This window comes from Urocampus carinirostris, chromosome 2 (assembly GCF_059441175.1).
Source record: "Urocampus carinirostris isolate Australia breed hairy pipefish chromosome 2, RoL_Ucar_1.0, whole genome shotgun sequence".
Lineage (NCBI taxonomy): Eukaryota > Metazoa > Chordata > Actinopteri > Syngnathiformes > Syngnathidae > Urocampus > Urocampus carinirostris.
This window is the reverse complement of record NC_142350.1, coordinates 24,655,512-24,667,860: the sequence shown is the minus strand read 5'-3', so window position 1 is coordinate 24,667,860 and position 12,349 is coordinate 24,655,512. Positions and strand designations below refer to the sequence as shown.

General features: G+C 41.0%; 1 protein-coding gene across 5 annotated transcripts in view; it reads left to right on the top strand.

Moving 5' to 3' along the window:
* Positions 1 to 12,349, top strand: part of dync1i1a (dynein cytoplasmic 1 intermediate chain 1a) — a 69,007-nt gene that overhangs the window by 53,328 nt on the left and 3,330 nt on the right. For all 5 annotated transcript variants that reach the window (XM_088329547.1, XM_088329550.1, XM_088329549.1 and 2 more), the window contains 4 exons: positions 131 to 244; positions 321 to 454; positions 1,875 to 2,019; positions 8,659 to 8,799. In XM_088329547.1, the coding sequence (XP_088185673.1) occupies positions 131 to 244; positions 321 to 454; positions 1,875 to 2,019; positions 8,659 to 8,799 (534 nt within the window). The remainder of the gene's footprint in view (positions 1 to 130; positions 245 to 320; positions 455 to 1,874; positions 2,020 to 8,658; positions 8,800 to 12,349) is intronic.

Here is a 12,349-nt window from a genome sequence, read left to right as displayed (position 1 = left end):
ACAGCAACCTAGTGGGTCAGCTCAAGTCCTTTATTTAATATATAAAAAGTCTGATCTAACTTTACGTTTTTGTGGATTTGCACATGGAGTGAATAAAACTGGCTGATAGCGACTTTTAAATCCACTTTAGCATCCGGTGTACTGTGTAAACGTGGTGGGCACGCAGAATGCTAACAACCTCATCTCCGTTTCGACGGACGGGCGGATGTGCTCCTGGAGTCTAGACATGCTGTCTCAGCCTCAGGTCCCGTTATACTGTACAATATATGCAAATATTTGGGGTTTCTCTTGATTTTAAGTGTACAAATGTGTGTATGTAGGAAAGCATGGAATTGGTTTACAATAAATCCAAAGCGGTGGCGGTGACCGGCATGGCTTTTCCTACCGGAGATGTCAACAACTACATAGTGGGGAGTGAGGAAGGGACCGTGTACACTGCATCCAGACATGGCAGGTAGGTGGTTGTGTAAAATATACTCTGCAAATTTGGGACAATAGGACAACATAAGAAAAATAATGTGGTCTATCTGAAGTCATCCAAAATTTGAATTTTTGCGCTTATTATATATGTTTAATACCAATTTTTTTGCCGGGTCAATACGAGTACAGTACTATAATCAGGATAGTATAATCAACTTTAGTATAGTACGGATGGGCAAACCTTTTGACTATATGGCCACTTTGAGGTAAAAAAATTTGGCCAAGTGGAGACATATCCAATTTTCTCATTTGCATCTATAAATAATTATACATGCCGACATCTTATTATTCTTTTTTAACTTTTTTTTGTTTTGAAAGAAATTAGTCTCATCAGATTAGTTTTGAAACACCCTGTTTTAAGCACTCAACTTGATATTTAGTTTTGTAGTATTTCTGTCGTTGTTTTTTTGTATCATAGTAACCTGAGTGGAAATGCCTAAATCTAGGCTTAAAACGCACTTCTATTCTATGACCTATATATCTTGTTGAAAATATCTGTGTATTAATTGTTATTACAACATCCATTTTCCTTCTCAAGGTTTCTTTATTTTCCTTTTGTTGAGGTTTTTGTGTTTATCCTTGCCCTCATGTAGGTTTTAGATCAGGGGATCGTGTAATAATAGTCTGTAGTTTTCAATAATCTGTGGGCTGTGCAACCCTTTGAGACTCCTTGTTATTAAGGACGTCACAAGCAAAGAGACTTGACTTGACTATGACAGGAGGAGTATTTTTGTAGCATTTCTCTAGTATTTATTTTTCTTTTATTTTAGGCGAATTCAAAATTTGACGAATATTTGGGAAAAATAGTCAAATTGGGATTGACCAGTGTTCCTTTAGAAGCTTTCGCGTTTATGTTTTGAGGGGGGTGTAGTAGTGACATTAAAATAAGGTGTTGATGAAAACTGAGGAGTTAAGTATCGGCATTAGCAGCAGTTGCCCTCTGTTAGGCGCTACCGGCTAAGGGGCAGTTCCGTCCCCAGGGCCATCACTACCCTAAACGAGAGCGCAAAACTGTGAAACTATATACTTTGCGATTAATTTTAGATTTTTTTTAATTGCTGTTAATTGTTTTTGCACAACTTGTCATTGCAATTTTGTTACAATGCACTACTTCTTCACCGCACTCTGATATTTACGATTACTACATTGTAAATATGTTTGCCAATTCATTTGGAAAGTATTTTATCTTCTCTTCAAAGACTTTTTTGCATGTTTACCCAGGAGTGCCGTGTCTAATCCCGTTGCGTACGATGGTTCACCACGTTGATATCAATGACAAAAAATATTTTCCAAATCCAGAAGGCAAAACAGTTGTCACACAAGTTACAGTCCAAACCAATCGGCATCAGCTCGCTATTTTGCAAGCAACTTTAGACTTCTCTGGTCCCTTGTAGTAAAGCTGGGATCTGCGAGATGTTCGAGGGCCACCAGGGGCCCGTGACGGGGATCAGCTGTCACAACGCGATGGGCACTGTGGACTTTTCACACCTTTTCATCACATCCTCCTTCGACTGGACTGTCAAACTCTGGAGCACAAAGGTGAGTGCCGGATCCAAATCTTAAAGGTATTCCATAACAGGTTTATTTTTTTCAACTGGAGTGTTCCCCCTCACTATTATGAAAAAATGTTGCAAAATATTCCACATCCAGGAGGACGTAAGAATTTGAGTCTCAAATTTGACCTATTTGGCATGTTTGCTGTAGAGCTGTGATGTCATTAAAGGAACAAACACTTTCAAAATGACGATTCCCATTAACACAACATCTGACACCAGCCATAAAACAGACAGTGATTTTACTGAACATCGATTGCATATCGCTCATTTCTGCTTAAGCAATAATAGCTTTTCATTTGTGTTTTTCGCCGCGTGTGTTGCAGTTGGTCTAATTTTCATTAGCGTCAGGGCTGCCGACAGCTTTCCTATTAATTTTTTTGTTTCTGGTTTGAACACTTTAGTAGTTATTTGATACAGGGTTATTTTTTGATGGTTGTTCTTAGGTTTTGGTTAATAAATGCCATCCTTTGTTGAGTACGCCAACCTACCGTAAAACTATATGGCGACTGGCTTGCTAGGGTGCAGGCGTTTCTACGATGACATCACAGCTCAAGATGACAAAGACATATTGTCTTCAAAATACTTGAAACGTACTGATGAAATGTAGAAAGATTTGATTCAAAAATCATGTATTATTTCCTCATTTTTTGGATGTTTAAGAGTTTGGGCATACCTTTAAAATCTTTAAAAAAAAAAAAAAAACTCCAGAAGTGGAGTGGGTCTCAGGTTTTGGGAACCCCCTTTCCTTTTGAGGAGCACCACAGGAATGCATTCTGACCTGGTGGTGTTTGCATGCGGGACACCAAAATGGAAATGTGTACGCAAACAGATGCTTTTGCATACCTCAAGCCGGCTCTCTGCGCTTACCTAAAGCCCCTCGGGGGTTTACCTTGCACATAGGCAACAATCTACACAAAGTTAACGCGACCGCACCCTCCAGAACATGTTTCTCTCCTGTTTGTGTTCCTACGGGGAAAAAAATGAGGTTTTTTTTTGTAGAAACTTAACACACAGATTTATCTTGCCTGCGAGTTGAAGGAAATGTCATCATAGTCTGCTACCAAAATGAACGAAGGAACGTTTTTGAGGGATGAGTAAATAGCGATGCCATGCCCTGTTCAAAACTACAGTGACAAACGAAAGTATCGTTTAATTTAGATTTTGTTACAAGAGACAGGCTTTACATGGCCCACCAAAATCACCTCTCTCGCACAAGTCCCACTAAATAACCTGGGAAATTTCACTCTTAGAGCCGGTTAGTTCGTGAACAACAATGGTTTCTGACTGGAGCTGAAGGCTTAGGTGTAAAATCCACGGCCTGTCGCTGCTAGTATCTTATTTTTTCAACTATAGTTGGGGCAAAAAGCCGACTGTACCTGAGACAAGTAGACAGTAAGTCACAGTGACATGGCAATGAATCATGAGTGAAAATGGCACAGGCTCATCTTACATGGAATTGAAGTTATTTGCAAAACTACTTATCATATTTGGTGCCATTTTGGAAATAATGAATTCCATTGTTGAACTCCAAGAGGAAAAATGGGATGAAAAAGCTCCTGTGGGTATGTTGTGCTCGACTTGTGTTTGATTTGCCACGTTTGGTACAGTTGAAGGCGACAAATTACCAAACCCCCTCCCCCACAAAGAGAGAAAGCAATAAATAGTAATTGGGCTTGAAATCATACTGTTGGCTGTTGCTAACTCCATGGCGGTTAATAGCGTCCGATCAACCACAGAGAAGGGAAGCCATTTAATAATTCATTTAACAAGGATGGTAAAGACACAACAGTAAAGTGAATTCTATATGTTAATAAATATGTCAAAAAAGAAAAAAAATCCTTAAACTACTCTACCTAGAATATAACTCTGTAAATTCACAACAACGATTAAGTCAAAAGAATAGATAGAAACTAAGCCTTGGTATCAGTATATTGGTTGAGTTAACCCAAACTGAGTTAGGTAGAGCCCCATCCCATTAGATCAGGGTTCTCCAACTCAATTGACATGGAGGTCACCGAAGCTAAGGTCTGGGTGACAGATAAAAAACATTCAACTGTTTTCAAATATTGTTTTTTTTTAATTCCCTACACAAATTAAGATTTAAAAAATATTGAGACTCAAAATGAATCCATTTGCGATTGGTTGATGAAAGGGACAGTGTGTATTATTCAGTGCCTCCTAGTGGTAAAACCTAGAGCAAATTGGACCGGCCTATTAACCTGACATGCATGTTTTTGGTACGTGGGAGAAAACTGAAGTGCCCAGAGGAAACCCGCGCAAGCACGGATAGAACATGCAAACTCCATCATGCGCTGCCGTGATGCCTGTTTGGATCATAATTCTTGTAATTTTCTTTTTTTCAGTCAATTATTTTTTTAATGAATGTTTTTTTTACTATTCGGAGGTGCTAAATAATGTACATTGTTCCTTTCAACTTTTGTATTTAGCCGGGGGCGTCAAACCATCATCTCGCAGGCCACAATTGGCCCCAGGGCCGTGATTTTGGACCCCGATATAGAACGACCCCCCTAGTTGGGTGTTTCAAAATGTTGTGTTTTAGTGAGGTGAAACGGATGAGTCAATTTTTACCCCAATTCTGGTCATTTTACAGCCAAGCTGTTGCAGACAGCTGTTGCGCTGAGGTTACAGTACACCTTGTGGAGAGGACGGGCGGGCGGGCGGGGTTGGGGTACCTTTCAAGTCTCGCAACGCTTTTATGGCGCTGTGTGAACGTGCGAGGCTTTTTAATTAGGCTGCTCTCTCAGACAGGCCCCAAGGCTCAGGCAGCGCCACTCTGTCTGAAGCTCGCTCACTCCCTCTCTCGCATGATTTTTTTTCTTTTTTTTTTCTTTCCGGGCTCGTCTCTAACCAAACGATTACAGCGGACAGTTTCGTATCCAAGTTTTGTTTGCAGCTAAAAGCTTGCTCGCGATACGAAAGAAAGTCCAGTTCACGAGCAGTCCCAGAGGCTACCACTAGTGACCCCTCACCGCTTATGACTGCGCATCTTCAGTGTACAGTACATGCTTACATATCATCAAGAATCTCTCGATCTCATACCTGTCAAAATCTGCCAATTGCTCCCCTGATTAAAGGATACAAATCCTCCTTTAAAAAGTGATTATAAACCTTGTAAACTCCATCACAGCACCTATTTACTCACAACAAGACAGACCATGTAAAATACTGTGACAATATTAGCAATATATGATGACCTCGTCGTCTGCTACCTGTAAACAAGACCATCTGGATTACAACTGAAATGGGTGTACACAATTTGCTAAAGAAACTTGTAAAGTACAGTTCTATACAGTAAGTTGACATGTATGACAAACAGTGATTAAAAATGAAGTATCTTTATACACTGGACGGTTTGATAAAAACGATGTTTGAGGATATTTCTTTCATAACAATGACAAGCACGGTTACTCACTCCAGCCCTAACCGATACTAAATACGGATACCACTAGTACATCGGGGTACACAATATAAAATGATCAGAAAATGTATGAAATGCAGGAAAAACATATACTGTACGTTGATAGGTATGACATACAGTGTATATAAAGTGTGTATCTTTATACCCTAGATCGTGTGATAATAGCGACCTTCATTTTTAACAATGACACAAGCACGTGTTTTCACTAAAAGATAAATACCAAATACAGATACCAGTAGTACTCTGGCGAGCACAATTTGAAATTTTTTAGTAGACAGGTATGTGATCTCTGTCCCTCAGAGGCAGTAGCTCAAGAGGTAGAGCGCTCGTCTTGGGATCATCCCAGTTCAAATCCCGGCTCGTCTGTGTTACATGTCGAAGTGTCCTTGGGTAAGACACTGAACCTCTGATACCCCCAATAAGCAGGTTAGCGCCTTACATAGCTGCAAGGCCGCTATTGGGAAATGTGGAGCACGTTGTAAAGCGCTTTGGGAAGTCATTGACTTGAAAATTGTTATATAAATGCAAATCATTTCATTTCATTTTCTTCCTTGCAAAATATATGTGCTTGTTTATTTATCTGTTTGTGTGACTCACCATCAAGAAAAGGGGCAGTGTAAGAGTTCACAGATCAGAAAAATGTATTGTCATTGTCGAAGAACAACAAAACTTTGTTTGGAGCATCCAGTAATCCATTTATAGTTAATAGGACCACCATTTTTTACAGGCAGTCAGGTAAGATCACCCTAGATGTGAAAAACGCCCCTTCCAAAAGCTGACTTAGCACTTTTGGTTTTTTGATTTAGCATTTTTTCCCAGAAAGACATTCCACTCCCCAAGGTCAGAATGACATGGAGTAACAACACCGTCTTTTACAAGAAGTCAGGCAGGTTAGCCCAGAGGGGAAAACTGCCCCAAAAATGTCGACTTCGTGTTTTCCATTTTGCTGATTCAGCCGCTTTTCCAGAAAGACATTCTACCCTCTCAGGCGAGAAAAAAATTGGACTCAGTCTTACTCTTTGGGTTTTATGTTCTCATGTGCCAATGACCCTCCTAAAAAGGGATATGGTTTCTTGTCTCAACATGGGAGGTACTCTAAGGGCGCACAGCCATTCTAGTCTTATTAGTATATATATTTTTGGGATGCTTCATTATTATTTGAATGTGCTTCAGTGATCATGAAGATGTGCTGTATAAAATGTGTGCATGCCCATTTTAGGTTACAGTAACTTTAATTTTAAGTAGACAGAAAGTGATTACGAATCATCAAATGCTGTTCGCCGTAACTGTTAACCATCCTCCAGAGTTGCACGCCACGCATACACGTTCGTTACGGCTGTGTACCTCCATGGTAACAGCCATGTGCGTAACTTGCCTGTTTTTGGGGGTGCCAGGGCACCCCATATTCAGGGGTCTCAAACTTTAAATGAGTCGGGGGCCTGGGAATCTAGGGTCCAATTGGGCTTTTCCACAAAAACAGCACTGATCAAAAAAATTCTGCTGTTCTTAAAGGGACAGTGTTTTATATTTGTCCACTGGATGTCACTGTCATAAGCAGTCCAGGGAGGACTACAAACTACAGAGACTAAAAGTGGGCAAAAAGAAGCCATTTTCTTTTAATTTTTACCCAGCCTTTCACAAAGAAAAAGAAAAAAGGAAAATGATTTTTTTAAAGGAATAAAAAATAGGGAAAAAGAAATAATCAAATTAGGCAAAAACTGAAAAACAGGTCTAAATAGAAAAGTAGGGGAAATAAAGCAAAAAAAGGAAAATGGAGAAAAAGTGAAAAGAAAGAAATTAGAGACAAAAAAATCCATGTTATCTCTTTTCTCATTATTTTTTTTTTTTGTTTTTATTTCTTTTCATTTTTTCTTCTTCTTTGTCCATTATTTAATTTATCATTTAATTTATGTAACTCGTTTTCGGTGGAAAGACAGAATACAGAGACATCTAGTGGGAAAAGAATACACACTGTCCCTTTAACCTTCATTTTAAGGCGTAGGCCTCAAACTATCATCATGGGGGCCGGGAGTTTGAGACCCCTGCCCATATTCAACCCAAGCACCGGCAAAAATAGATTGCATCATTGTCTAATAAGTTCCGGGCTTCCTCCGTATGTGTGTTCGTACTCTATTAGAAATATATGAGTCAAAAGTGGCGTGGTAATATTGTTTCTGTTGAGCACAAAGTGTAATGTGATGTCCAAAGTGCTTTTTAACGTACTCAGCACCTAGGGAGTCGGCTACCCGTTTGTCGGGGACTTTAAGCGTTCAGTGTTTTGCCCAAAGACACTTGTTAAAGTGACACTGTGTAATATTTGATCACTAGATGTCACTGTATTGTGAAGTGCAACAGTGAGTGAATGGTACAACTATCAGCTCCCCTTAAGTGGGCATTTTGAATACATTCAAATTATTATTATTTTCTCATCATTTCAACCCCAAATTGATCTTTTTCTTGGTCATTCCGTTCCACATATTCCAAGACTTTCTGGAGTTTTTCCCAAATTTCTTGAATTTGGGTTAATGGAATAATGGCTGTATCCTCCTCCATGTAATCTCTGAACTCCTCTTGCACGGGGGCATGTGTTTTCATACCTATCTGTTATCTCTTGCTTTGTTTCTCGAGCCAGAAAAAAAAGTATCTTCCTCTTCTTTTCTCCTTGTTCACTTTTCTGCATGTCTTTCGTGGGGTCCATTGTGAATGCGAGCTCTTTGTAGGGCTACCATACAGTAGAATGTTGTCAGAGTGGGAAGGGGACAGGAAGAGAATTCCAGGATTCACACATATGCACAGGATTGCCAGGAACAGCAGGGAAGGGCATCGTGTACTGTACTGTATTTTTAACTTGTTATACCGATATAGCTTTTGTAACTAGAGGCAATATTTTCCCTTTCAGGTACTTTCTAACCTGAAGATATTATGTATGTAGAAAATGTTGTAGGTAGACTTACCACTGTATTTCACTGTAGTTCACTCAGATGCTTTTAGGAGGTCAGGATCGGACCAATGAGTTTGTAATTTTTTGGGGGTTTTTTTTTGCAATTTGTGCTATGAGCATTATCCTGCAATGGATTAAACTCACAAAAAGAGTTACCACTGTACTCCAACCCAGAACCCTTTTTTCCGTCTGTAGTTCCAGCTGTTTGGTATCCTAAACACGCTTCTATGTGTATTTTTCAGCAAAACAAGGCACTCTACTCTTTTGAGGACAACGCCGACTACGTGTACGATGTGATGTGGTCCCCGGTGCATCCTGCCATCTTCGCTTCGGTGGACGGGATGGCCCGCTTGGACTTGTGGAACCTCAACAAGGACACCGAGGTGGGTGCAGGCTGCGGGTCACGGTTTTCCCTGGTGTCGACGTCTCGCCGAAATCCCAGGCGATGCACTGCCCAACGCACCCCCGCCAGGACGTTTCCTGCAGCTCTAAATCACCCCGGGTGACATCCCCCTCGCCACGCCTCCTGCACAACACTCCAACAAACTTGTGTGCAATGTCAACGAACGTCAACTGAAATGCCCTTGAACAAATATTGAACTTTTTATGCACAACAATCTAAAAGTAGAATATCCTCCATTAACTCGTACAGAGAGTAATTGACACAGCACAGAAGATCATTGGCTGCTCTCTGCCCAATCCATTCTAATGACAAGATGCGAGAAAGACAGGATTGTCACTTTTCAAATGTATCCATTGAAAGAATCGAGCTGCTTAAAGCAGACATAGTAGAATATATTCACCTTTGAAAATAATAAAAATATATACATCTAAAAAAACGGCAGCACGGCGGCGCAGTGGTTAGCACTTGTGCGGCACAGTTCATGTCATGGGAACCTGTCGTGGGTTCAAATCCAGCTCCAGACTTCCTGTGCGGAGTTTGTATGTTCTCCCCGTGCTTGCGTGGGTTTCCTCCCACGTTCCAAAAAACATGCATTTCGGGTGAATTGGCCGGTCCCAATTGTCCCTAGGTGTGAATGAGCGAATGAGTTGTCTGTCCCTGTGTGCCCTGCGATTGGCTTGCAACCAGTTCAGGGTGTCCCCTGCCCACTGCACAGAGATGGATGGGATGGGCTCCAGCCCCCCGCGACCCTAATGAGGATAAGCGGTACGGCTAATGAGATGAGATGAGATGAGACATCTAAAAAACGGCTTGCAAAAACAGACCTGTTGCTCTACAGTAGGCGCTACAAAGCCCTTAAAACAAGGAAAAAAAGGTCAGAGATATCATTATCCAAAACAAGGCCAAAAAACTGAAAATATAATCATTGAGACTTATTTGGGACTACTTGTTGCACTATTATTACAACCTCGGCCAGTCTCTAAGGACTACATTGTAAATATGTCTGCCAATTTATCATGACAATTTTTTTCTCTTTAATGTTTTTATTGCGTGTTTACCCTGGAGTGCCATGTCTAATCTCTTTGCAAACAATGTTTCATTACTTTATTATCAATGACAACAAAGTCACCTCAGTAGTTCAATAACAATTTAAAATGGCTCGTTTGCACAGAGTTGCACAAGACGGTGGCAAAGAGTGACTCTTTAGGCTCTTATATTATTACATACGTACAACAGGTCTACAATATTCCAGATTAGAGGAATATAGTGTAGATGGGATGAATAGAGAACTGCTAAGAAATATTTATCAATTGGATACCTATGTTTAAGTATTTTATTGAGCTACCAATGCTAGCTACCTATACATCGAAGCTAGCCCTCTCAGCTACACCTCTATCTATGTAGCTAGCTAGCCTTACCGGCTACCTCTCTATCTAACTAGCTAGCCCTCTCAGCTACCCATAAATCTATTCAGCTAGACAGCCTTTTCAGCCACCATCCAGTGTATCTAGCCAGCACTGTCAGGTACCTATCCATCAGTTACCTTTATGTCTTTCTGAGCACCGTTTTCATTTACCCATATGTAGGCTACCCATCCATGAACTAGCTATCCGCCTCAGCTACCTTCTTGTCTATCCAACCAGCCTTCTCAGCTACCCATTGATCAGCCACTAATCTATTTAAATAGCTAGCCCTCTCGGCTGCCCACCCATCTAGCAAGCTAGCCTTCTCAGCTACCCACCCATCTAGCAAGCTAGCCCTCTCAGCTACCCACCCATCAAGCTAGCTGGCCCTCTCAGCTACCTTTTTGTCTGTCTAAGAAGCCTTCTCAGCTACCTTGCTATTGAATTATCGAGCTCTCTTAGTTACCCTCCTATCTGGCTGCAAAGCGCTCTCAGCTACCATCTCTCTAGCTCGGCGATCGGTAGCAAAGTGAGCCACAAAGTCAACACCGACCTGAAGTTTGTGTGCTAAACTATCTTCGCGGTCAGTGATGAGGATGTGCTACAGCTCTTCGGCGAATTATTCATTAGGCACAAAATTGCACTAATTACATCTCTTAGATCAAAAGTACATCTTTTGTCAACGTGGTGTGGATTACACAACTGAGAATTGAGATAAAACTGTCTTCTCTCTTGGTTACCATAGCAACAGTGTCCTTGACTTTTCTGGTTTTGGACCCCAAAAAGCCTCACGGATGCGGTGCCATGATGTAAGCGGTGCAGTGGAAAGTGGTTCCCATGCTTCTCTCAACGGGGGCCTTTCTTCTGCAGAGGAAGACTTCATTAGACAAGCTAACAATGTGCTTTATGAGGGAACATTTGCACGCACGCAAACAAATGTACCAAAAGTACACGTGTGCAACGCACACACACGCTAATGGCAACAGACTCCCATTGTTAGCGTCATATTAAAAGCACACAGTCATAACAACGTTAACGCACAAGTGAGGAGCGCCTGGTTCTCATTTCCAGCGTATTCAGGCACATACTTTTATATACAGTCGATTGAAAGGGCTACATTGGCATCCAAGTAGGGGGAGATTAAGCTAGCTCCACATTATCGACGCGTCAGATACAGTGGTACCTCTTCTTACGAGCTTAATTCCTTCCAGGATAGTGCTCATAGCTCGAGTTACTTGTGTAATGAGCAATTTTTCCTAATGGGAAATTATTTTTAAAAAAATTGTCCAATTGACCTCATAGCTATAAAACACAACCTCCTGATCACTATAAACAATTAGCATTTAAACATAAAAATACAGTCATGAGATAAACATGATGATAGTAACGAAATAAAATGTTAGTTTATTATGACCACTTAACTATAGCGGGATTAACGTGGAAGGGAAGTGCGGGAAGAATGACAGCACCAAGAGTACAAATACAATTCAAGTTACTCAAGTTTTAATAGCGTTCAGTTTTCATTTTCTTTCTTTTACTTTCATAAAGCGAGGCACAGCAAAAACTCTTCCGTGACTTTGTAACCTGCACTTGCTGCTTCCTCACGAAAAACCGTACCCACAGAGCTAGTCATCATCTTGAATTTCGCAAACAAGACATGGTGGGCATTGAAATTCATTCCGGTTGTACCCGAGAATGCCTCAAGTTTTCGGTCCTTGTAGATCAGACCTGGGCACTCTGTTTCTTGAAGGCCAAATGTCCTGCAAGATCTTTGAGGTTTCACTGCTGCAGTACAGGTGATTCCAAGCTCTTGAGAGCCTGCTAACAAGCAAATTATTTGCATAAGCTGAGTTGAAGAAGAGAAACTTCCAAAATCATGCAGGACACGCGCCCCTCGAGGCTCAGAGTGCCCAGGTCTGCTGTAGACAGACAGCAACTTCTGCTCTGTGTTGCCATCTCTCGGTAGCTCCTTGTCGCGTAACCATAAAAACAAAACTATCTCAACCTTGTCATGATAAGTGGTTCACAATTTGGAAATAACAGTCCGTTCTATAGTCTTGATGACAACTTTCTGCTAAAATAGCGTACAAATAGGAGCTGTTGACCAATCATACTCCTTAGCTAGGT